The 20,420-nt window shown below is 59.1% G+C and overlaps 3 protein-coding genes across 3 annotated transcripts; 2 read left to right on the forward strand and 1 right to left on the reverse strand.

The window, feature by feature from the left end:
• Positions 1–15: 15 nt before the first annotated feature.
• On the forward strand, positions 16–15,175 carry LOC137849297 (basic proline-rich protein-like; the record flags this gene model as incomplete). The annotated part of the gene is made up of 4 exons (XM_068668825.1): positions 16–1,154; positions 1,316–1,364; positions 1,430–1,512; positions 15,012–15,175. Coding segments are annotated over 3 exons (1,227 nt in total), but the record flags the coding sequence as incomplete, so codon positions are not given.
• On the forward strand, positions 4,390–9,810 carry LOC137849298 (E3 ubiquitin-protein ligase BRE1B-like). The gene is made up of 3 exons (XM_068668826.1): positions 4,390–4,687; positions 6,338–6,544; positions 9,790–9,810. The coding sequence occupies exons 1-3, from the start codon at positions 4,529–4,531 to the stop codon at positions 9,808–9,810; spliced, it is 387 nt and encodes a 128-aa protein (XP_068524927.1). The 5' UTR covers positions 4,390–4,528.
• On the reverse strand, positions 10,094–13,339 carry LOC137849299 (uncharacterized). Its single transcript, XM_068668828.1, has 8 exons — positions 13,253–13,339; positions 12,402–12,560; positions 12,097–12,219; positions 11,931–11,991; positions 11,653–11,848; positions 11,343–11,500; positions 10,872–11,115; positions 10,094–10,741 (listed from the first exon to the last, which is right to left on the reverse strand). The coding sequence occupies exons 1-8, from the start codon at positions 13,331–13,333 to the stop codon at positions 10,642–10,644; spliced, it is 1,122 nt and encodes a 373-aa protein (XP_068524929.1). The 5' UTR covers positions 13,334–13,339; the 3' UTR covers positions 10,094–10,641.
• Positions 15,176–20,420: the final 5,245 nt, after the last annotated feature.

Below are 20,420 nucleotides of genomic sequence, written 5' to 3' on the forward strand. Positions count from 1 at the left end.
TGACGTCATCACCCCCCCCTCCCCCTCCCCCTCCTCCTCCTCCTCCTCCTCCTCCTCCTCCTCCTCTTCTTCCTCCCCCCCCAACTCAACCCCCCCGGGGCCCCCGGCGGCGCCGCAGCGCGGACGTGGAAATTCGGCAGAGCCGCGCGCCGGGGCCGGCGGCCAAAGTCCTGCGGCAGCTCCCCGGCCGCCTCGTCACCGTCCTGGAGCCCCCCCCGGCCCCGGGACGCCCCCGCCGCCGCCGCCACGACCCCGAGGGGGGGGGGGGGGGCCGGCAGCCCCGCCGCCAGCCCCGCGCCCCCAAAACGCCGCCGGGGGCGCCCCCCGAAACGCCGGGGGGGTCCGCGCCGACGCCGCTCCCCCCCCGGCAAACAGCGGCGCCGGGGGCGGCCGGCTCGCGGTGGTGCCCCCCCCCTCCGCGGGGGTGGGCTCGGTGCCCGCGACCCCCTCCAGCCCCGGGAAACGGCGGCGGGGGCGCCCCCCCAAGCGGGCGTCCCCCGACAGCAGCGCCTCGCCCCCCCCGGCCCCCCGCAGCACCCGGCGGCACCCGGGGGGGGCGCTGATGGCCCCCCTGGAGCGCGAACCGGGCCGGCGGCGGCGCCCCCGCGCCTCCCCCCCGCCTTCCTCCCCTTCCTCCTCCTCCTCCTCCTCTTCCTCCTCCGACCACGAGGGGAGCGGGGACGAAGCCCCCCGCCGCAGGCCCCCCCCGGCCAAGCGGCGCCGCAGGGGGGCCGGGGGGGCTCCGCGGCACCACCGCCGCCGCCGGCCCCCGCCGCCCCCCGCCAGGAGGAGGAGGAGGCGGCAGCCCCCGCGGCGATGCGCCACCGGCACCGCCGGCGCCCCCGGGGGGCCCACGACGCCCCCCGAGCCTCCCCCGGCACCGGCGGCGGCTCTGCGAGGCCGCAAGGCCAAGACGTGACCCCCCGCTGCCCCCCGAGGGGGCCGGCAAGATGGCCGACGGTCGGCATGGGAGGGGCCGGGCGCGGCGGGTGGGGGAGAGGAGAAGGCGCGGCCAAAATGGCCGCTGGTGGCGCTCGGAAAGGGCTGGCGGGCGGCCTCGCAAGATGGCCGACAGGCAAGATGGCTGACGGACAAGATGGCCGACATCTGAGATGGCTGGCGTCCCAGATGGATGACATTTCAAGATGGCTGACCTCTAAGATGGCTGACATCCGAGATGGTTGACGTCCAAGATGGCCGACCCCCAATATGGCTAACCTCCAAGATGTCTGACGTCCAAGATGGCCGACATTTGAAGATGGCTGATATCCAAGATGGCCGACATCCAAGATGGCCGACATCCAACATGGCTGACCTCCAAGATGGCCGACATCTCAAGATGGCCGACCTCCAATATGGCTAACCTCCAAGATGGCCGACATCCAAGATGGCCGACATTTGAAGATGGCTGATGTCCAAGATGGCCGACCTCTCAAGATGGCTGACGTCCCAGATGGTCAACACTTGAACATGGCTGACATCTAAGATGGCCGACATCTCGAGATGGCCAACCTCCAAGAAGGCCGACATCCCAGATGGAAGATGTTTCAAGATGGCTGACATTTGAAGATGGCTGACGTCCAAGATGGCCGACACCTCAAGATGGCCGACAATTCAAGCTGTCCGACATGCAAGATGGTTGACAGCTCGAGATGAGCAATGTCCAAGATGGCCGGCAGTTGAAGATGGCTCGCATCTAAGATGGCCGACACCCAAAATGGCCGACCTCTCAAGATGGCTGACGTCCAAGATGGTCAATACTTGAACATGGCCAACATCCAAGATGGCTGACATCCAACATGGCTGACCTTCCAGAAGGCCGACATTTCAAGATGGCTGACCTCCAATATGGCCAACCTCCAAGATGGCCGACATCCCAGATGGAAGATGTTTCAAGATGGCTGACATTTGAAGATGGCTGACGTCCAAGATGGCCGACACCTCAAGATGGCCGACAATTCAAGATGTCCGACATACAAGATGGTTGACAGCTCAAGATGGGCGACGTCCAAAATGGTCAACTCCTGAACATGGCCAACATCCAAGATGGCCGACATCCAAGATGGCCGACATCTCAAGATGGCCAACGTCTAAGATGGCCGACATCCAAATGGCTGACATTACAAGATGGCTGACATTCAAGATGGCCGACAGCCAAGGTGGTTGACAGTTTGAGATGGCCAATGTCCAACATGGCCGGCACTGAAGATGGCTCGTATCTAAGATGGCCGACACCCAAAATGGCCGACCTCTCAAGATGGCCGACATCCAAGATGGTCAACTCCTGAACATGGCCGACATCCAAGATGGCCGACGTCAAAGATAGCCAACGTTGAAGATGGCCAACATCCAAATGGCCGACATTACAAGATGGCTGACATCCAAGATGGTTGACAATTGGAGATGGCCAATGTCCAAGATGGCCGCCATTTGAAGATGGCCGACACCCAAACGTTCAACATCCAAGATGGCCAACACTTGAACATGGCTGACATCTCAAGATGGCGGACCTCCAAGGTGGCCGACCACCAAGATGGCCGCTGGAGGCCCCAAGATGGCCGCCTGGAGGCCGGTAGTGACGTCAGAGCCGGGACACTGACCATTGTGACGTCACACCAGCGGCCATCTTGAACCCTGTGACGTCACACCGGCGGCCATCTTGAAGGAAGTGATGTCAGAAAAGGCGGCCATCTTGAACGAGGTGACGTCACAGCCGGCAGCCATCTTGATCCCCGTGATGTCAGAGGAAGCGGCGGCCATCTTGAAGCCCGTGACGTCATAGTGGCAGCCATCTTGTTCCCGGCGTGCCTCAGGCCTGGCGGCCATCTTGAACCCCATGATGTCATACAAGGCAGCCATGTTGAATGCTGTGACGTCACACCTGGCGGCCATCTTGAACCCCGTGACGTCAGACCGGCGGCCATCTTGAACCCCGTGATGTCACACCCAGCGGCCATCTTGCTTCAACCTCACCTCAGCGCCTTCCTCTTCCTCCCACCCCCGGCGGCCATCTTGCTCCCAGCCACCAGCGGCCATCTTGTCTCCAACACCCACCCGCCTCGGCGGCCATCTTGTCCCCAACGGACACCCCTTCTGGCGGCCATCTTGTCCCCAACACCCGCCACCCCCGGCGGCCATCTTAACCCGGACCACGCCACCTCCTCGGCCGCCATCTGAACCCCCGCGGACCCCCGTAGCCGGCGGCCATCTTGGCCCCCAGCATCCCGGCAGCCATCTTGACTCCAGCGGCCGCCGGCTCCAGCAGCCATCTTGCCCTCCTGGCGGCCATCTTGTCCCCGCCGGCGGCCATCTTTTTTGGCGGGGGAAAAAGGGGGGGGGGGGACGTTTTGGGGGGAGGGGGGGGGCCCCGGGGGGGCCGTTTTTTACCCGTGTACATTGGCGGGGGCGCGGCCCCCTGTACAGCCCCATGTAAAATAGGTTCCTTTTCAACACGATCTATGCAAAGGTGCTTTGTGCCGGGCTGGGGGGGGGGGGGGGGGACCCCGGTGGGGTTTTAGTTTTTATTTTTTATTTTTTATTTTTTTTGGGGGGGTGGGGGGGGGTTAAATAAATAAATTTGGGTGGGAAAAGGGGGTTTTTGGGGGTGTCGGGTGTCCAGGCGGCGGCTGTAAGCTTTTCCTCTGCGGGAGAGAACGCGATGAATAAAGGGTTGAAAACGGAGAGTTTTGGGGGGGGGACCCCAAAATTGGGGTGTGTGGGGGGGGGGAGATTTAGAAGGGGGGGGGGCTTTTTAGGGGAGGGGGGGCTTTAGGGGAGGGGGGGGTTGAAGGAGAGGGGGGTTTTGGGGGGAAAGGGAGCTTTGGGGGGGGTTAGTGTGGTTAATGGGGGGGTCCCTATGAAATGGGGGGGTTCGGGGGGGGGTTTTGGGGGGTCCCTATGGGGTTTTGGGGGGGGCTTTATGGATTTTGGGGGGGCTTTATGGGGTTTAGGGCAGAAATGGGGTTAAAGAGGGGAAATTTAGGGCTGGGGGGGGTCCCTGTGGGGATTTGGGGTCTCCCCATAGGGTTCGGGGGCGCCTATAGGGCGGGGGGGGGCACCCAGTGGGGTCCCTGGGGAGGGATTTGGGGCCCCCCCCAAATTTCCCCAAAGCGGGACGCGGCCCGTTTAAGAGCCGCGCCCCGCCCCTCGCTCCCCGTTACCATAGCGACGAGCCCCGCCCCTCCCTGTTACCATAGCAACAAGCCCCGCCCCTCCGTTACCATGGCGACCGCCCCCCGCCCCTCCCTGTTACTATAGCAACAAGCCCCGCCCCTCTCCGTTACCATAGCAACAAGCCCCGCCCCCCCCCCCGCTCCGTTACCGTGGCAACCGCCCCCCTCCCTCCGCGCATGCGCAGGGGGCGGGGCTGCGCCGTGAGGCGGGCCGCGCATGCGCACAGCGCCGCGGCCCAGCCCGCGGGGCGGCAGCGGCTGCCGAGGCCTCCCCGCGCCCCCCCCCCCCTTAAAAAACACCCAAAAAACACCCAAAAAAGCCCCAAAACCCCCCAAAACCCACCCCCCCCGAGGCCATGTCGGGCGCCGGGGCCAAGCGGGGAGCGGCGGAGGCCGGCGGGGCCGGGGGGGGGCCCCCTGAGAAGCGGCCCCCGCCCCCGCCGCCCCCCCCCCGCGAGGAGCAGCCCCCCACCACCCTCATCGAGCCGCTGCGCCTGGGCGGCATCTCCTCCACAGTGAGTTTCTCCTTTTTTAACCCAAAATCCCCCTATTTGGCACCCCCCCAGGCACCCTTCCCCCTCCTCCCCCCATAAAACCCCGTAATTTTACCGTTTCCTCCCCCCCTTTTTTACCCAAATTCCCCATATTTGGCACCCCCCCAGGCACCCTTCCCCTTCCCTCCCCCCCAAAAAAACGTAATTTTACCGTTTTCCCCCCCCCTTTTTTACCCCAAATTCCCCTTCCCTCCCCATAAAACCCCCGTAATTTTAACCGTTTTCCTCCTTTTTTACCCAAATTCCCCCTATTTGCCCCCTTCCCCATCTCTTTGGGCCCCCCCCAGCCCCTCTTCCCCTTCCTCCCCCCAAAAAAAACACCATAATTTTACCGTTTTCCCCCCTTTTTTACCCCAAATTCCCTCTATTTGCCCCCCCCTCAGGCACCCTTCCCCTTAAAACCCCATAATTTTACCATTTTCCCCCTTTTTCACCCCAAATTCCCTTTCTTTATCCCCTCCCCCATCTCTTTGGGTCCCCCCAGCCCCTTTTCCCCAACCTCCCCCCATAAAACCCCATAATTTTACCGTTTTCCCCCTTTTTTACCCCAAATTCCCTTTATTTGCCCCCCCCTCAGGCACCCTTCCTCTTAAAAACCCAAAATTTTACCATTTTCCCCCTTTTTTACCCCAAATTCCCCTTATTTTCATCTCCATATCTCTTTGCTCCTCCATTCTCCTTCCCCCCCTTTACCATTTTCCCCCTTTTTCACCCCAAATTCCCCTTATTTGCCCCCCCCACATCCCTTTGGCCCCCTCCTCCCCCATAAAACTCCCTAATGTTACCGTTTTCCCCCTTTTACCCCAATTCCCCTTCCTTTTCCCCTCCCCACCCCCCTTTCCCCACCCCATATCCCCCCAATTTTCCCCCAATCGTTAATTAACCTACCCAATCACTGAGTACCCTTCTCATTAATTAATTAACCAATTAATTACCTCATTAATTCCCTAATTAACTAACCCTCACTTCCCTTTTATCCTCCCTCCCCACCCCCTTTCCCCACCCCATATCCCCCCAATTTTCCCCCCAATCTTCCCCAATCACTAATTAATTTCCCCAATCACTGATTAACTTTCTCATTAATTAATTACCTAATTAATTACCTAATTAACTAACTCTCACTTCCCTTTTTCCTCTCCTTCCCACCCCCTTTTCCCTCCCCAGCCCTTTCCCCACCCCATATCCCCCCCAGTTTCCCCCCAATCATTAATTAACCTACCTAATCACTGATTAACTTTCTCACTAATTAATTAACTAATTAATTAGCTAATTAGTTAACCATCACTTCCCTTTTTCCTCTCCTTCCACCCCCTTTTCCCCTCCCCAACCCCTTTCCCCACCCCATATCCCCCAATCTTCCCCCGAATCACTAATTAGTTTCCCCAATCACTGATTAACTTTCTCATTAATTAATTACCTAATTAATTACCTAATTAATTCCCTAATTAACTAACTCTCACTCCCCTTTTCCCCTCACCACCCCTTTCCCCACCCCATATCCCCTCCCACCCCTCCCCACCCCTCCCCACCCCCTCCCCTCCCTCTCACCTAATCACCGTGCTAATCACCTTGCTAATTACCTTGCTAATTACCCCGCTAATTACCCCGCAGGAGGAGATGGACCTGAAGGTGCTGCAGTTCAAGAACAAGAAGCTGGCGGAGCGGCTGGAGCAGCGGCAGGCGTGCGAGGACGAGCTGCGGGAGCGCATCGAGAAGCTGGAGAAGCGCCAGGCCACCGACGACGCCACCCTGCTGCTGGTCAACCGCTACTGGGGGCAGGTGGGGGCCCAAAAAATTTGGGGGGGTCCCAAAATTGGGGTGTGGGGGGGTCAAAAGGGGGCTGGGACCCCAAAATTGGGGTGTTGGACCCCAAAAAGTGGGCTCAGGGGGGCCAAAAAGGGGCTCAAGGGGGACAAAATTGGGGTGTGGGGTCCCAAAATTGGGGTGTGGAATCCCAAAATTGGGGTGTTGGACCCCAAAATTGGGGTGTGGGGTCCGAAAAGGGGGCTGGGACCCCAAAAAGTGGGCTCACAGGGGTCAAAAGGGGCTCAAGGGGGAGGAAAAGGGGCTCAAGGGGGACAAAAGGGGCACTGGGACCCCAAAAGGGGGGGCTGGATCCAAAAACGGGTGTTGGACCCCAAAATTGGGGTGTGGGGTCCAAAAAGGGGCTGGGACCCGAAAAAGTGGGCTCAGGGGGGTCAAAAGGGGGCTGGGACCCCAAAAAAGGCCACCGACGACGCCACCCTGCTGCTGGTCAACCGCTACTGGGGGCAGGTGGGGGCCCGAATTTGGGGTGTGGGACCCCAAAATTGGGGTGTGGGGGGTCAAAAGGGGGCTGGGACCCCAAAAAGTGGGCCTCAGGGGGGCCAAAAAGGGGCTCACAGGGGTCAAAAAGGGGCTCAAGGAGGATGAAAAGGGGCTCAAGGGGGACAAAATTGGGGTGTGGGGTCCCAAATTGGGGTGTGGGGTCCCAAAATTGGGGTGTGGGATCCCAAAATTGGGGTGTGGGGTCCCCAAAATTGGGGTGTTGGACCCCTAAATTGGGGTGTGGGTCCAAAAAGGGGGCTGGGACCCGAAAAAGTGGGCCTCACAGGGGTCAAAAAGGGGCTCAAGGGGGACAAAATTGGGGTGTGGGATCCCAAAATTGGGCTGTGGGGTCCCAAAATTGGGCTGTGGGTCCCAAAATTGGGCTGTGGGGGGTCAAAAGGGGGCTGGGATCCCGAAATGGGGGAGTGGGGGCCAAAAGGGGGGCTGGATCCCACAAAAGGCCACCGACGACGCCACCCTGCTGCTGGTCAACCGCTACTGGGGGCAGGTGGGGGCCCCAAATTGGGGTGTGGGACCCCAAAATTGGGTGAAACCCCAAAAAGTGGGCTCAGGGGGGCCAAAAAGGGGCTCACAGGGGTCAAAAAGGGGCTCAAGGGGGACAAAAAGGGGCTCACAGGGCCCAGAAAGGGGCACTGGGACCCCAAAAGGGGGGCCTGGATCCCAAAATTGGGGTGTGGGGTCCCAAAATTGGGGTGTGGGACCCAAAATTGGGGTGTGGGGTCCGAAAAGGGGGTGAGGGGGGTCAAAAGGGTGCTCAAGGGGGAAGAAAAGGGGCTGGGACCCCAAAAAAGGCCACCGACGACGCCACCCTGCTGCTGGTCAACCGCTACTGGGGGCAGGTGGGGGCCCAAAAAATTGGGGGGGTCCCAAAATTGGGGTGTGGGGGGTCAAAATTGGGGTGTGGGGTCCCAAAAGGGGGTGTGGGGGGTCAAAAGGGGGCTCACAGGGGTCAAAAAGGGGCTCAAAGAGGATGAAAAGGGGCTCAAGGGGGACGAAAAGGGGGTGTGGGGTCCCAAAATTGGGGTGTGGGGTCCGTCCCAAAATTGGGACGTGGGGGGTCAAAAGGGGGCTGGGATCCCGAAATGGGGGAGTGGGGGGCCAAAAGGGGGGCTGGGACCCCACAAAAGGCCACCGACGACGCCACCCTGCTGCTGGTCAACCGCTACTGGGGGCAGGTGGGGGCCCAAAAAATTTGGGGGGGTCCCAAAATTGGGGTGTGGGGGGTCAAAAGGGGGCTGGGATCCCAAAAAGTGGGACAGGGGTCAAAAAGGGGCTCAAGGAGGATGAAAAGGGGCTCAAGGGGGACAAAAAGGGGCACTGGGATCCCAAAATTGGGGTGTGGGATCCCAAAATTGGGGTGTGGGGTCCCAAAATTGGGGCGGGACCCCAAAATTGGGGTGTTGGACCCCAAAAAGTGGGCTCAGGGGGGCCAAAAAGGGGCTTGTGGGGGACGAAAAGGGGCTGAAGGGGGACAAAAAGGGGCTCACAGGGCCCAGAAAGGGCACTGGGATCCCAAAAAGGGGGTCTGGACCCCAAAATTGGGGTGTGGGGTCCCAAAATTGGGGTGTGGGGTCCGAAAAGGGGGCTGGGACCCCAAAAAGTGGCTCACAGGGGTCAAAAAGGGGCTCAAGGGGGAGGAAAAGGGGCTCAAGGGGGACAAAAAGGGGCACTGGGACCCCAAAATTGGGGTGTGGGGTCCCAAAATTGGGTGTGTGGGGTCCCAAAATTGGGGTGTGGGGTCCGAAAAGGGGCACATGGGGGTCAAAAAGGGGCTCAAGGGGACGAAAAGGGGCTGGGACCCCAAAAAAGGCCACCGACGACGCCACCCTGCTGCTGGTCAACCGCTACTGGGGGCAGGTGGGGGCCCAAAAAATTTGGGGGGGGCCCAAAATTGGGTGTGTGGGGTCCGAAAAGGGGCTGTGGGACCTCAAAAAGTGGGCTCACAGGGGTCAAAAAGGGGCTCAAGGGGGACAAAAAGGGCACTGGGACCCAAAAAGGGGGGGCTGGACCCCAAAATTGGGGTGTGGGGGCCCAAAATTGGGTGGGACCCCAAAATTGGGGTGTGGGGTCCAAAAAGGGGGCTGGGATCCCAAAAAGTGGGCTCACAGGGGTCAAAAGGGGCTCACGGGGGACAAAAAGGAGAGCATGGGGGATGAAAAGGAGCTCAAGGGGACAAAAAGAGGCACTGGGACCCCAAAAGGGGGGGCTGGACCCCAAAATTGGGGTGTGGGGTCTGAAAAGGGGGCTGGGATCCCGAAATGGGGGAGTGGGGGTCGAAAAGGGGGACTGGGATCCTAAAAAGGCCACCGACGACGCCACCCTGCTGCTGGTCAACCGCTACTGGGGGGCAGGTGGGGGCCCAAAATTGGGGTGTGGGGTCCAAAATTGGGGTGTTGGACCCCAAAAAGTGGGCTCAGGGGTCAAAAAGGGGCTCACAGGGGACAAAAAGGGGGCACTGGGACTCCAAAAGGGGGGGCTGGACCCCAAAATTGGGGTGTGGGATCCTAAAAAGGGGGTGTGGGATCCCCAAATGTAGGGCTGGGACCCCAAAAATGGGGGTGCCACTTAGGGTCCTTTTGGTCCCTTTTGGTGCCTTTTAGGGTCCTTTTGGCCCTATTTCCTGCCACTTAGGGTCCTTTTGGGGCCATTTTGTGCCATTTCATGCCTATTAGGGTCCATTTTGTGCCATTTGGGGTCCTTTTGGGTTCCTTTTGGTTGCATTTTGTGCCTTTTAGGGCCATTTTAGTATCATTTAGTGCCATTCCCCCCCCCCCCCCCCCCAGCCACATTTTGGGGCCATTTTATGCCTTTTAGGGCCCTTTTGGGCAGCACTCACCCTCCTGCAGGACATCGCGGGCTCCTTTGGGTTCTAGGGCCAGGTTGGCCAGGGCGCACGCCCATCCCATATCCCGAACCCCTAATCCCATCCCAATCCCGGCCCTAATCCCATCCCATCTCCTCATCCCCAATCCCATCCCACACCATTGCACTTTGGGGCGCCGCAGTCGCACTCAGCCATTTCATGGGGTCCTGGTTTCAGTTTAATTTTCCTCATAGAAATTAAAATAAAAATTATTTACTTTAATTAAAAAGTATTTACGAGCTCATAGAATGTTAAACTTAATTATATCTTAGTATAAATTTAAGTATATTTAAGTTTATATCTAGTATATAACGTGTATACGTAATATATAATTATATGTAATAATATAATGTATGTAATATGTAATATATACGATGTATAATATATATAATGCATAAAAAGGGGGACTCTTCAAGAAAAAAGGGGGAGATGTTCCCAAAAAAGTGGAAATTGTTCCTCCAAAAGATGGGCAATTGTTATCCAAAATGGGGAGTTGGTCCAGAAATGGGGAAAACGGGGAAATTACTACTACTGCTATTATTATTATTAGCGTTATTAGCATTAGAATATTTTCCTGGCACGCTGTAGGGCCCGGCCCCCCTGGCGACCCCGCTGCGGGATGAGGACCCCTGGGTGCCCACGGAAGGGATGGGGACAGCGCGGGGACCCCTGGGGGTCGCTCAGGGCTCCTGGAAGGTGCCGTAGACCTTGACCTCGCACAGCTTCAGCCTGGCCTTGCGCTCGGGGATGATGATGGAGACGTAGCGGCCCTGCAGCCCTGGCAGCACACGGTGCCGGACCTGGCGTTGGCGATGACACCGCAGCTGTCACACGGGGGGGGGGGGGGGGGGGGGGGGGGCAAAAAACAGGAGAGAAAAGGGAAAAAAAAAAAAAAAGATGAGTGGGGTCGGGGGGGTGCCGAGCAGCCCCCGTGGCGTCATCCACCCCACTCACATGGCGTTGTTGCGGCCGTGCTTGGCCGGCACGTTGCCCACGAGGACCTGGGCGCCCTGCAGGCTCTGCTTGCTCTTCACCAGCACTGCCGTCACCGCGTGCTGCCCACCCAGGTCCACGGCCCACCAGGGCTCGTGCTGGCGCCACGTGGAGCTGCAGGAGCCGTGCTGCCCGTCGGTGGCATAGCCAGCTGCCCAGGCCACAGAGGACTGCAGCGCCGGGCGCCACAGCGCCAGATTTCGGGCTGGGGGGACAAGCACAAGTGGGGCGGTGACGCCAGCCCACCCTGGCATCCCCCCGCTCCTCCCCCACTGAACCGTGGCCGTGGGGTCCGAACAGCCCGGTTTTGGGGTGGAATGCCCTGATTTGGGGTCTGAACACCCCCATTTTGGGGTGGAACGCCCCGTTTTGGCGTCTGAACAGCACCTTTCTGGGCGAAATTGCCCGTTTGGGGTGAAATTTGTCACTTACCGCTGAGTGGGGGGTGGCAGCTCTGCATCGTCAGCTCCACCTTGCACGGCTCGAGGGAGTTGAGGCAGCCGGAGAGGGCGATGGAGACGTAGCGGCCCAGCAGCCCATTGCAGCCCGTGCTGGTGATGCCGCGGGCGGTGTCCACGAAAGCCCCGCAGCTGCCAGAGAGAAGCCATTTTGGGGTCCAAGCACCCCCGTTTTGGGTCTGAACAGCCGGTTTTGGGGTGGAACGCCCCGTTTTGGGGTCCGAACAGACCGCTTTGGGGGCTGAACAGCCCCTTTCTGGGGTGAAATTTGCCGTATAACTCACGTGGGGTTGTTCCTGCCACCGTTGGCCAGCGAGTCCCCGATGTGGACCTGGATGCCCCACAGGCAGCACTCCAACGGGTTGGTGATGGTGACGGCTGAGACGCTGTACTGCTGCTTCAGATCCACCGTCCCGCCCACGGTGGTGGCGTTGAGCATGGAGGACAGCCGCGTGGAGAGGCCCCGCAGCAGGTTGGTGCCTGCGGGAGGGGGAAAAAGGGGGGCTCAGCCATCACCCCACAAAGGGATTCGTCATTCCGGGGTCCTCACGGGGGTGCTCACCGTCCGGCAGCAGCAGGACCTCGAGCAGCAGCAGCACGACCACGATGTAGGGGTACTGGGGCTAGGGGATAGCCACAGGTTTGGGGTTGGGGGGTGCCAGCAGGCCCCGGTGACCCCGTTTGGGGTCCGCATGGCCCCAATTTTGTGCCGTGGGGGCTTCGCTTACCTCAGGAGGTGCAGGAGAGGAAAGTAACACCAGAGTCCCAGGAGGATGCAGGCTGCCCCCCGCCCTCAGAGCCCTGCCGCGGGTTTGAAGGGGCGACCCCACACGCCCCTTGCCCCGTAAACGCTGAAAAAAACACAAAAAACTCGCTTTTCCTGTCAGAAAATGGTAAAAACTGACCTAAAAAGCACAGCTGGCGGGAGGAGAATCTCTCGGCTCCTTCTCCCCATGTGCTCGGGCACGTGGCGGCGCTGCCCGGGTCCTGGGCACACCAGATCGGGGCAAATCGCCCCAAAAAAAACACCCACCTGGTGGGGTGCTGCTGGGGCCTCAGCTTCTCCTCCTCCTCCTCCACCTCTTCCAGGAGGTTTTTGGCGGGCGCCGGCGCTTTTTTCCTCGGCTGCTTCCTCGCCAGCTCCATGCCACCTCCCATCCCGCTGTCCCCGCGTCACCTCTTCCCTCCGATCCTATTTGCACCCCGGGGAGCTTTTGGGGACCACCCAAAACTCCGCTGCGGGGTCACCGCTGCCCCCAGCCCCCTTTTCACCCCCCTCAGTCTCCACCAGCTCCCCCCGAGCTCCTTCAGACACCTCAGGCCCCCGCTGTGGGGTACAGACCATTGGTGTGAGGCACCCTGCGGCCCCTAAACCCCCCCAGTTCCCCCCGGTTTCCTCCAAAATCCCCCCACTTGCCCCCAAAACCCACCCAAGTCTCCCCCCCAAACGCCCCAATTCCTCCCAAACCCCCCAATCCTCCCCCAACCCCGTCCCGAGTTCCCAATTTCCCCCAAGCGCTCCCAAACCCCCCAGTTCTGCCCCGATTTCCCCAAATCCCCCCCAATTTCCCCAAATCCCTCCAATTCCCCTCCAAACCCTCTCCCCAACCCCCCCCAATTCCCTCAACCCCCAATACCTTCCCCAGACCCGCAAATTCCCCCAAATCCCACCCAATTTTCCCTCAATGCCCTCCCCCAGACCCACCTCCCCCCCCTAATTAACCCCCACTAATTAACCCACCCCCCCCCCAGTCACGCCCTCCGGCGCCCCCTCCGCGTCTCCCTACAGGTGAAACGCCAGTTTTGGGGCTAAAAACCCCCAGTTTGGGGGCTCGGGACCCTTAACGAGGCCTCCCCCCCTTCCCTTTAGGCCACAGCCTTCACCTCCTGCAGCTGCTCCATGAGGGGGTCGGGGGGGTCCGTCCAAGCAGCTCCGCTTCTCCGCTCCCTCACCGCGTCGGACATTTTAGATATGGCGGGGCTCCTAAAACGGGACAGCTAGATAAATAGGGGGAGGGCGCTAAATAGGGGGAGGGCGCTGAGTCGCATGCGCTGTGTGGGCTGGGGACGGGGATTTGGGGGGGGAGGGGGGGGGGGCTGTTGGGGACATAAGGTGACCCCAAAACCCCCCGAAATGTCCCCAAAATGTCCCAAAATGTCCCCAAGCCCCCCCCCGTCACCTCCTGTCCCCCCCCCCCCCCTTCCAGGCGCTGCTGCGCAGGGACAAGCGGCCCTGGGAGCCCCGCGAGGACGACGAGGAGTTCGCCGCCGAGGATGAGGAGGGTGAGGGGGGGGGGGTTTGGGGTCTGGGGGGGCGTTTTTGGGGTCCGGGGCCTCGATTTTGGGGTCCGGGGCCTCGTTTTTGGGGTCCAAGGGCTGTTTTTGGGGGGCTGGGGGCTGTTTTTTGGGGTCCATGACCTGGTTTTTGGGGTCCAGGGACTCGTTTTTGGGGTCTGACATCTGTTATGAGGGGGCTGGGGTTGGTTTGGGGGCTCTGGGGTCTACTTTTTGGGTCTGGGGGCTCTCTTGGTGTCCGGGGCCTTGTTTTTGGGGTCCAAGGGCTGGTTTTTGGGGTCTGGGGGCTCTCTTTTGGGGGCTGGGGGCTTGTTTTGGGGGTCTGGGACCTCATTTGGGGGATCTAGGGCCTCTTTTGGGGTCTGACATCTATTATGAGGAGGCTGGGGTTGATTTGGGGGGGTCTGGGATCTACTTTTTGGGGTCTGGGGCCTCGTTTTTGGGGTCTGGGACCTACTTTTTGGGGTCTGACATCTGCTACGAGGGGGCTGGGGGTTGATTTGGGGGTCTGTGACCTGTTTTTTGGGGTCTGGGGACTCGTTTTTGGGGTCTGGGGCCTGGTTTTGGGGTCTGGGGCCTCGTTTTTGGGGTCTGGGGTCTGACGTCGCCCCGCCCCGGTGACATCGACGCCGCAAGTCCCCGCGGTGACAACGCCGACGTCACCGCCGCCCCCGCCGCCCCCCGCGCCCACCAAAGCACCGCCCGCGACGCCGACGACGTCACCGCCCGCGCCGATGACGTCACCACCCTCGCCGGTGACGTCACCGCCCGCCCCCCCCCCGCTGACTCTTCCCCCTCCCCGGCACCCAACCCGGCACCCACCGCGCGGGCCGCGCGGGGGCCGGCAAGATGGCCGACGGGCGGCCGGGGAGGGGCCGGGCGCGGCGGGTGGGGGAGAGGAGGGGGCGCGGGCAAAATGGCCGCCGGTGGCGCTCGGAAAGGGCTGGCGGGCGGCCTCGCAAGATGGCCGACAGGCAAGATGGCTGACGGACAAGATGGCCGACATCTGAGATGGCTGGCGTCCAAGATGGAGGATGTTTCAAGATGGCCGTTCTCCAAGATGGCTGTTGTCCAAAATGGCTGACATCCAAGATGGCCGACATCTCAAGATGGCCGACGTCCCAGATGGAGGATGTTTCAAGATGGCTGACCTGCAAGATGGCCGACATTTGATGATGGCTGACGTCCAAGATGGCCGACAGCCAAGATGGCTGACGGTTCAAGATGGCCGACATGCAAGGTGGTTGTCAGTTTGAGATGGCCAATGTCCAAGATGGCCGGCATTTGAAGATGGCTGATGTCCAAGATGGCCAACAACCAAGATGGCTGACAGTTCAAGATGGCTGACCCCCAATATGGCTAACCTCCAAGATGGCTGACGTCCAAGATGGTCAACACTTGAACATGGCTGACATCCAAGATGGCCGACATCCAACATGGCTGACCTCCAAGATGGCCGACATCTGAGATGGCTGGCGTCCAAGATGGTTGACATTTCAAGATGGCCGATCTCCGAGATGGCCGACATCTCAAGATGGCTGACATCCCAGATGGAGGATGTTTCAAGATGGCTGACCTCCAAGATGGCCGACATTTGATGATGGCTGACGTCCAAGATGGCCGACATCCAAGATGGCCGACCCCCAATATGGCTAACCTCCAAGATGGCCGACGTCAAAATGGCTGACCTCTCAAGATGGCTGACGTCCCAGATGGATGATGTTTCAAGATGGCTGACCTCCAATATGGCTAACCTCCAAGATGGCTGATGTCCAGGATGGCCGACACCTCAAGATGGCTGACAATTGAAGCTGTCCGACATGCAAGATGGTTGACAGCTCAAGATGGCTGATGTCCAAAATGGTCAACTCCTGAACATGGCCGACATCCAAGATGGCTGAATCCCAAGATGGCTGACATCTCAAGATGGCTGACGTTGAAGATGGCCAACATCCATCCTAAGATGGCCGACATTCAAGATGGCCGACCACCAAGATGGCCGCCCTGCTGCCCTCTGACTGCCTGAGCTCAGCGGCCACCCAAGATGGCCGCTGGAGGCCCCAAGATGGCCGCCTGGAGGCCGGGAGTGACGTCAGAGCTGTGACACTGAGCCTCGTGACATCACATCTGGCGGCCATCTTGAACCCTGTGACATCACACCGGCGGCCATCTTGAAGGAAGTGATGTCAGAAGAGGCGGCCATCTTGAACGAGGTGACGTCACAGCCGGCAGCCATCTTGATCCCCGTGATGTCAGAGGAAGCAGCGGCCATCTTAAGGCCCATGACGTCATAGTGGCAGCCATCTTGTTTCCAGCATGCCTCAGGCCTGGCGGCCATCTTGAACCCCGTGATGTCAGAGGAGGCGGCCATCTTGTGCGCTGTGACGTCACTGCTGGCGGCCATCTTGAACCCCATGACATCACACCCAGCGGCCATCTTGCCTCAACCTCATCTCAGCGCCTTCCTCTTCCTCAGCGCCACCCCCGGCGGCCATCTTGGCCCCAGTGATTGCAGCCACCAGCGGCCATCTTGTCCCCACCACACACCCGCCTCGGCGGCCATCTTGTCCCCAACGGACACCCCTGCTGGCGGCCATCTTGTCCCCAACACCCGCCACTCCCGGCGGCCATCTTAACCCGGACCACGCCGCCTCCTCGGCCGCCATCTGAACCCCCGCGGACCCCCGTAGCCGGCGGCCATCTTGGCCCCCAGCATCCCGGCAGCCATCTTGACTCCAACAGCCGCCGGCTCCGGCGGCCATCTTGCCCTCCCGGCGGCCATCTTGTCCCCGCCGTCGGCCATCTTTTTTGGCGGGGAAAAGGGGGGGGGGGGGGGCGTTTTGGGGGGAGGGGGGGGGCCCCGGGGGGGCCGTTTTTTACCCGTGTACATTGGCGGGGGCGCGGCCCCCTGTACAGCCCCATGTAAAATAGGTTCCTTTTCAACACGATCTATGCAAAGGTGCTTTGTGCCGGGCTGGGGGGGGGGGGGGGGGGGACCCCGGTGGGGTTTTATTTTTTATTTTTTATTTTTATTTTTTGGGGTGGGGTGGGGGGTTAAATAAATAAATTTGGGTGGGAAAAGGGGGGATTTTGGGGGTGTCGGGTGTCCAGGCGGCGGCTGTAAGCTTTCCTCTGCGGGAGAGACGCGATGAATAAAGGGTTGAAAACGGAGAGTTTTGGGGGGGGGGACCCCAAAATTGGGGTGTGGGGGGGGGGAGATTTAGAAGGGGGAGGGGCTTTTTAGGGGAGGGGGGGCTTTAGGGGGAGGGGGGGGTTGTAGGGGAGGGGGGTTTTTGGGGGAAAGGGAGCTTTGGGGGGGTTAGTGTGGTTAATGGGGGGGTCCCTATGAAATGGGGGGGTCCGGTGGGGGGTTTTGGGGGGTCCCTATGGGATTTTGGGGGGGGTCTTTATGGGTTTTGGGGGGCTTTATGGGGTTTAGGGGGGAAATGGGGTTAAAGAGGGGAAATTTAGGCCTGGGGGGGTCCCTATGGGGATTTGGGGGCTCCCCATAGGGTTCGGGGGCGCCTGTAGGGCGGGGGGGCACCCAGTGGGGTCCCTGGGGAGGGATTTGGGGCCCCCCCCAAATTTCCCCAAAGCGGGACGCGGCCCCTTTAAGAGCCGCGCCCCGCCCCTCGCTCCCCGTTACCATAGCGACAAGCCCCGCCCCTTCCCCGTTACCATAGCAACAAGCCCCGCCCCTCGCTCCGTTACCGTGGCAACCGCTCCTCCCCTCCCTGTTACTATAGCAACAAGCCCCGCCCTTCCCCGTTGCCATAGCAACAAGCCCCGCCCCTCGCTCCGTTACCGTGGCAACCGCCCCCCTCCCTTCGCGCATGCGCAGGGGGCGGGGCTGCGCCTGAGGCGGCCGCGCATGCGCACAGCGCCGCGGCCCAGCCCGCGGGGCGGCAGCGGCTGCTGAGGCCTCCCCGCGCCCCCCCCTTAAAAAACACCCAAAAAACACCCAAAAAAGCCCCAAAATCACCCAAAAACCGCTTCCCTGAAGCCATGTCGGGCGCCGGGGCCAAGCGGGGAGCGGCGGAGGCCGGCGGGGCCGGGGGGGGGCCCCCCTGAGAAGCGGCCCCCCCCCCGCCGCCCCCCCCCCCGCGAGGAGCAGCCCCCCACCACCCTCATCGAGCCGCTGCGCCTGGGCGGCATCTCCTCCACCGTGAGTGCCCCTTTTTTAACCCAATTCCCTTTATTTGGCACCCCCCCAGGCACCCTTCCCCTTCCCTCCCCCCAAAAAACCGTAATTTTACCGTTTTCCCCCTTTTTTACCCCAAATTCCCCCTATTTGGCACCCCCCCAGGCACCCTTCCCCTTCCCTCCCCCAAAAAAAACCGTAATTTTACCGTTTTCCCTCTTTTTAACCCCAAATTCCCCTTCCCTTCCCCATAAAACCCTGTAATTTTACCATTTTCCCCCTTTTTTACCCCAAATTCCCGTTCTTTACCCCCTCCCCAATCTCTTTAGGGCCCCCCAAGCCCCTATTCCTCCCCCTTCCCCTTCACTTCCACAGAAAACCCCATGATTTTACCGTTTTCCCCCTTTTTTACCCCAAATTCCCTTTATTTGCCCCCCCAGGCACCCTTCCCCTTAAAACCCCGTAATTTTACCGTTTTCCCCCTTTTTCGCCCCAAATTCCCCTTATTTGCCCCCCCCCCAGGCCCCCTTCCCCTTCCCTCCCCCCATAAAACCCCATAAAACCCCCATAATTTTACCATTTTCCCCCTTTTTCACCCCAAATTCCCTTTCTTTACCCCCTCCCCTATCTCTTTGGGTCCCCCCCAGCCCCTCTTCCCTTCCTCCCCCCATAAAACCCCATAATTTTACCGCTTTCCCCTGTTTTTACCCCAAATTCCCCTTATTTGCCCCCCCCAAGCCCTCTTCCCCCTCCTACTCCTATAAAACCGCATAATTTTACCATTTTCCCCCTTTTTCACCCCAAATTCCCCTTCTTTACCCCCTCCCCCATCTCTTTGCCCCCCCCCCTCAGCCCCTCTTCCACCTCCTCCCCCCATAAAACCCCGTAATTTTACCGTTTTCCCCCTTTTTTACCCCAAATCCCTTATTTGCCCCCCCCCAGGCCCTCTTCCCCTTCCTCTCCCGTAAAACCTCATAATTTTACCGTTTTCCCCCTTTTTTACCCCAAATTCCCTTTATTTGCCCCCCCCAGGCACCCTTCCCCATAAAACCCCATAATTTTACCATTTTCCCCCTTTTTTACCCCAAATTCCCCTTCTTTACCCCCTCCCCAATCTCTTTAGGGCCCCCCAAGCCCCTATTCCCCCCCCTTCCCCTTCACTTCCCCCCAAAAAACATAATTTTATCGTTTTCCCCATTTTTAACCCCGAATTCCCCTTCTTTACCCCCTCCCACATCTCTTTGGGTCCCCCCAAGCCCCTTTTCCCCAACCTCCCCCCCTAAAACCCCATAATTTTACCGTTTTCCCCCCTTTTTTTTTACCCCAAATTCCCTTTATTTGCCCCCCCCAGGCACCCTTCCCCATAAAACCCCATAATTTTACCATTTTCCCCCTTTTTCACCCCAAATTCCCCTTATTTACCCCCCTCCCCCATTTCTTTGCCCCCCCTTCTCCTTGCCTTCCCCATAAAACCTCATAATTTTACCATTTTCCGCCTTTTTAACCCCAATTTTCCCCCTATTTATCCCCTTACCCAGTTTTTTTGCCCCCCCCAGGCCCCCTTCCCCTTCCCTCCCCCATAAAACCCCACAATTTTACCATTTTCCCCCTTTTTCACCCCAAATTGCCCTTCTTTACTCTTCCCAACCCCTTTTCCCCACCCCATATCCCCCCAATTTTCTCCTGAATCATTAATTAACCTGCTTAATGAGTTTATTAACCTTCTCATTAACTAATTAGCTAATTAATTAGACCCCACTCCCCCTTTACCTTCCCTTTCCAACCCCTTTACTCCCCTTCCCACCCCCTTTGCCTCTCCCCACCCCCTTTCCCCACCCCATATCCCCCCAGTTTTCCCCCCAATCTTCCCCCAATCACTAATTAATTTCCCCAATCACTGATTAACTTTCTCATTAATTAAGTAATTAATTAACTAATTAATTAATTAATTAGCTAACCCTCACTTCCCTTTTTCTCCTCCCTCCCCACTCCTTTTCCCCTCCCCACCCCCTTTCCCCACCCCATATCCCCCCAATTTTCCCCCTAATTACTAATTAACCCACCCAATCACTGAGTAACCTTCTCATTAATTAATTACCTAATTAATTACCTAATTAATTAATTCTTACTTCCCCTTTTCCCCTCCCTCCCCACCCCTTTTCCCCTCCCCACCTCCTTTCCCCACCCCATATCCCCCCAATTTTCCGCCAATCATTAATTAACCTACTCAATCACTGAGTAACTTTCTCTCTAATTAATTAACTAATTAACTAATTAATTAATCTTTTACCTTCCATTTTCCCCTCCCTCCTCACCCCTTTCCCTTCCCTTTTCCTCTCCCCACCCCATATCCCCCCAATTTTCCCCCCAATCTTCCCCCCAATCACTAATTAATTTCCCCAATCACTGATTAACTTTCTCATTAATTAATTACCTAATTAATTTCCTAATTAACTAACCCTCACTTCCCTTTTTCCCCTCCCTCCCCACCCCTTTTCCCCTCCCCACCCCCTTTCCCCACCCCATATCCCCCCCCAGCTTCCCCCCAATCATTAATTAACCTACCCAATCACTGATTAACTTTCTCGTTAATTAATTAACTAATTAATTAACCTT

This window comes from Anas acuta, unplaced genomic scaffold (genome assembly GCF_963932015.1).
Source record: "Anas acuta unplaced genomic scaffold, bAnaAcu1.1 SCAFFOLD_339, whole genome shotgun sequence".
Classification (NCBI taxonomy): Eukaryota; Metazoa; Chordata; class Aves; order Anseriformes; family Anatidae; genus Anas; species Anas acuta.

Excerpts from the sequence above, each read along its gene's own strand:
- LOC137849298 (XM_068668826.1), top strand. The coding sequence starts at position 4,529 with ATGTCGGGCGCCGGGGCCAAGCGGGGAGCGGCGGAGGCCGGCGGGGCC. Across the intron at positions 4,688-6,337 it reads TGGGCGGCATCTCCTCCACA|GAGGAGATGGACCTGAAGGT; the intron begins GTGAGTTTCTCC and ends ATTACCCCGCAG. Across the intron at positions 6,545-9,789 it reads GGGGGGGTCCCAAAATTGGG|GGCCATTTTAGTATCATTTA; the intron begins GTGTGGGGGGGT and ends TGTGCCTTTTAG.
- LOC137849299 (XM_068668828.1), bottom strand. The coding sequence starts at position 13,333 with ATGTCCGACGCGGTGAGGGAGCGGAGAAGCGGAGCTGCTTGGACGGAC. Across the intron at positions 12,220-12,401 it reads CCCCAGCAGCACCCCACCAG|CGTTTACGGGGCAAGGGGCG; the intron begins GTGGGTGTTTTT and ends TGTTTTTTTCAG. Across the intron at positions 11,992-12,096 it reads CCTCTCCTGCACCTCCTGAG|CCCCAGTACCCCTACATCGT; the intron begins GTAAGCGAAGCC and ends GCTATCCCCTAG.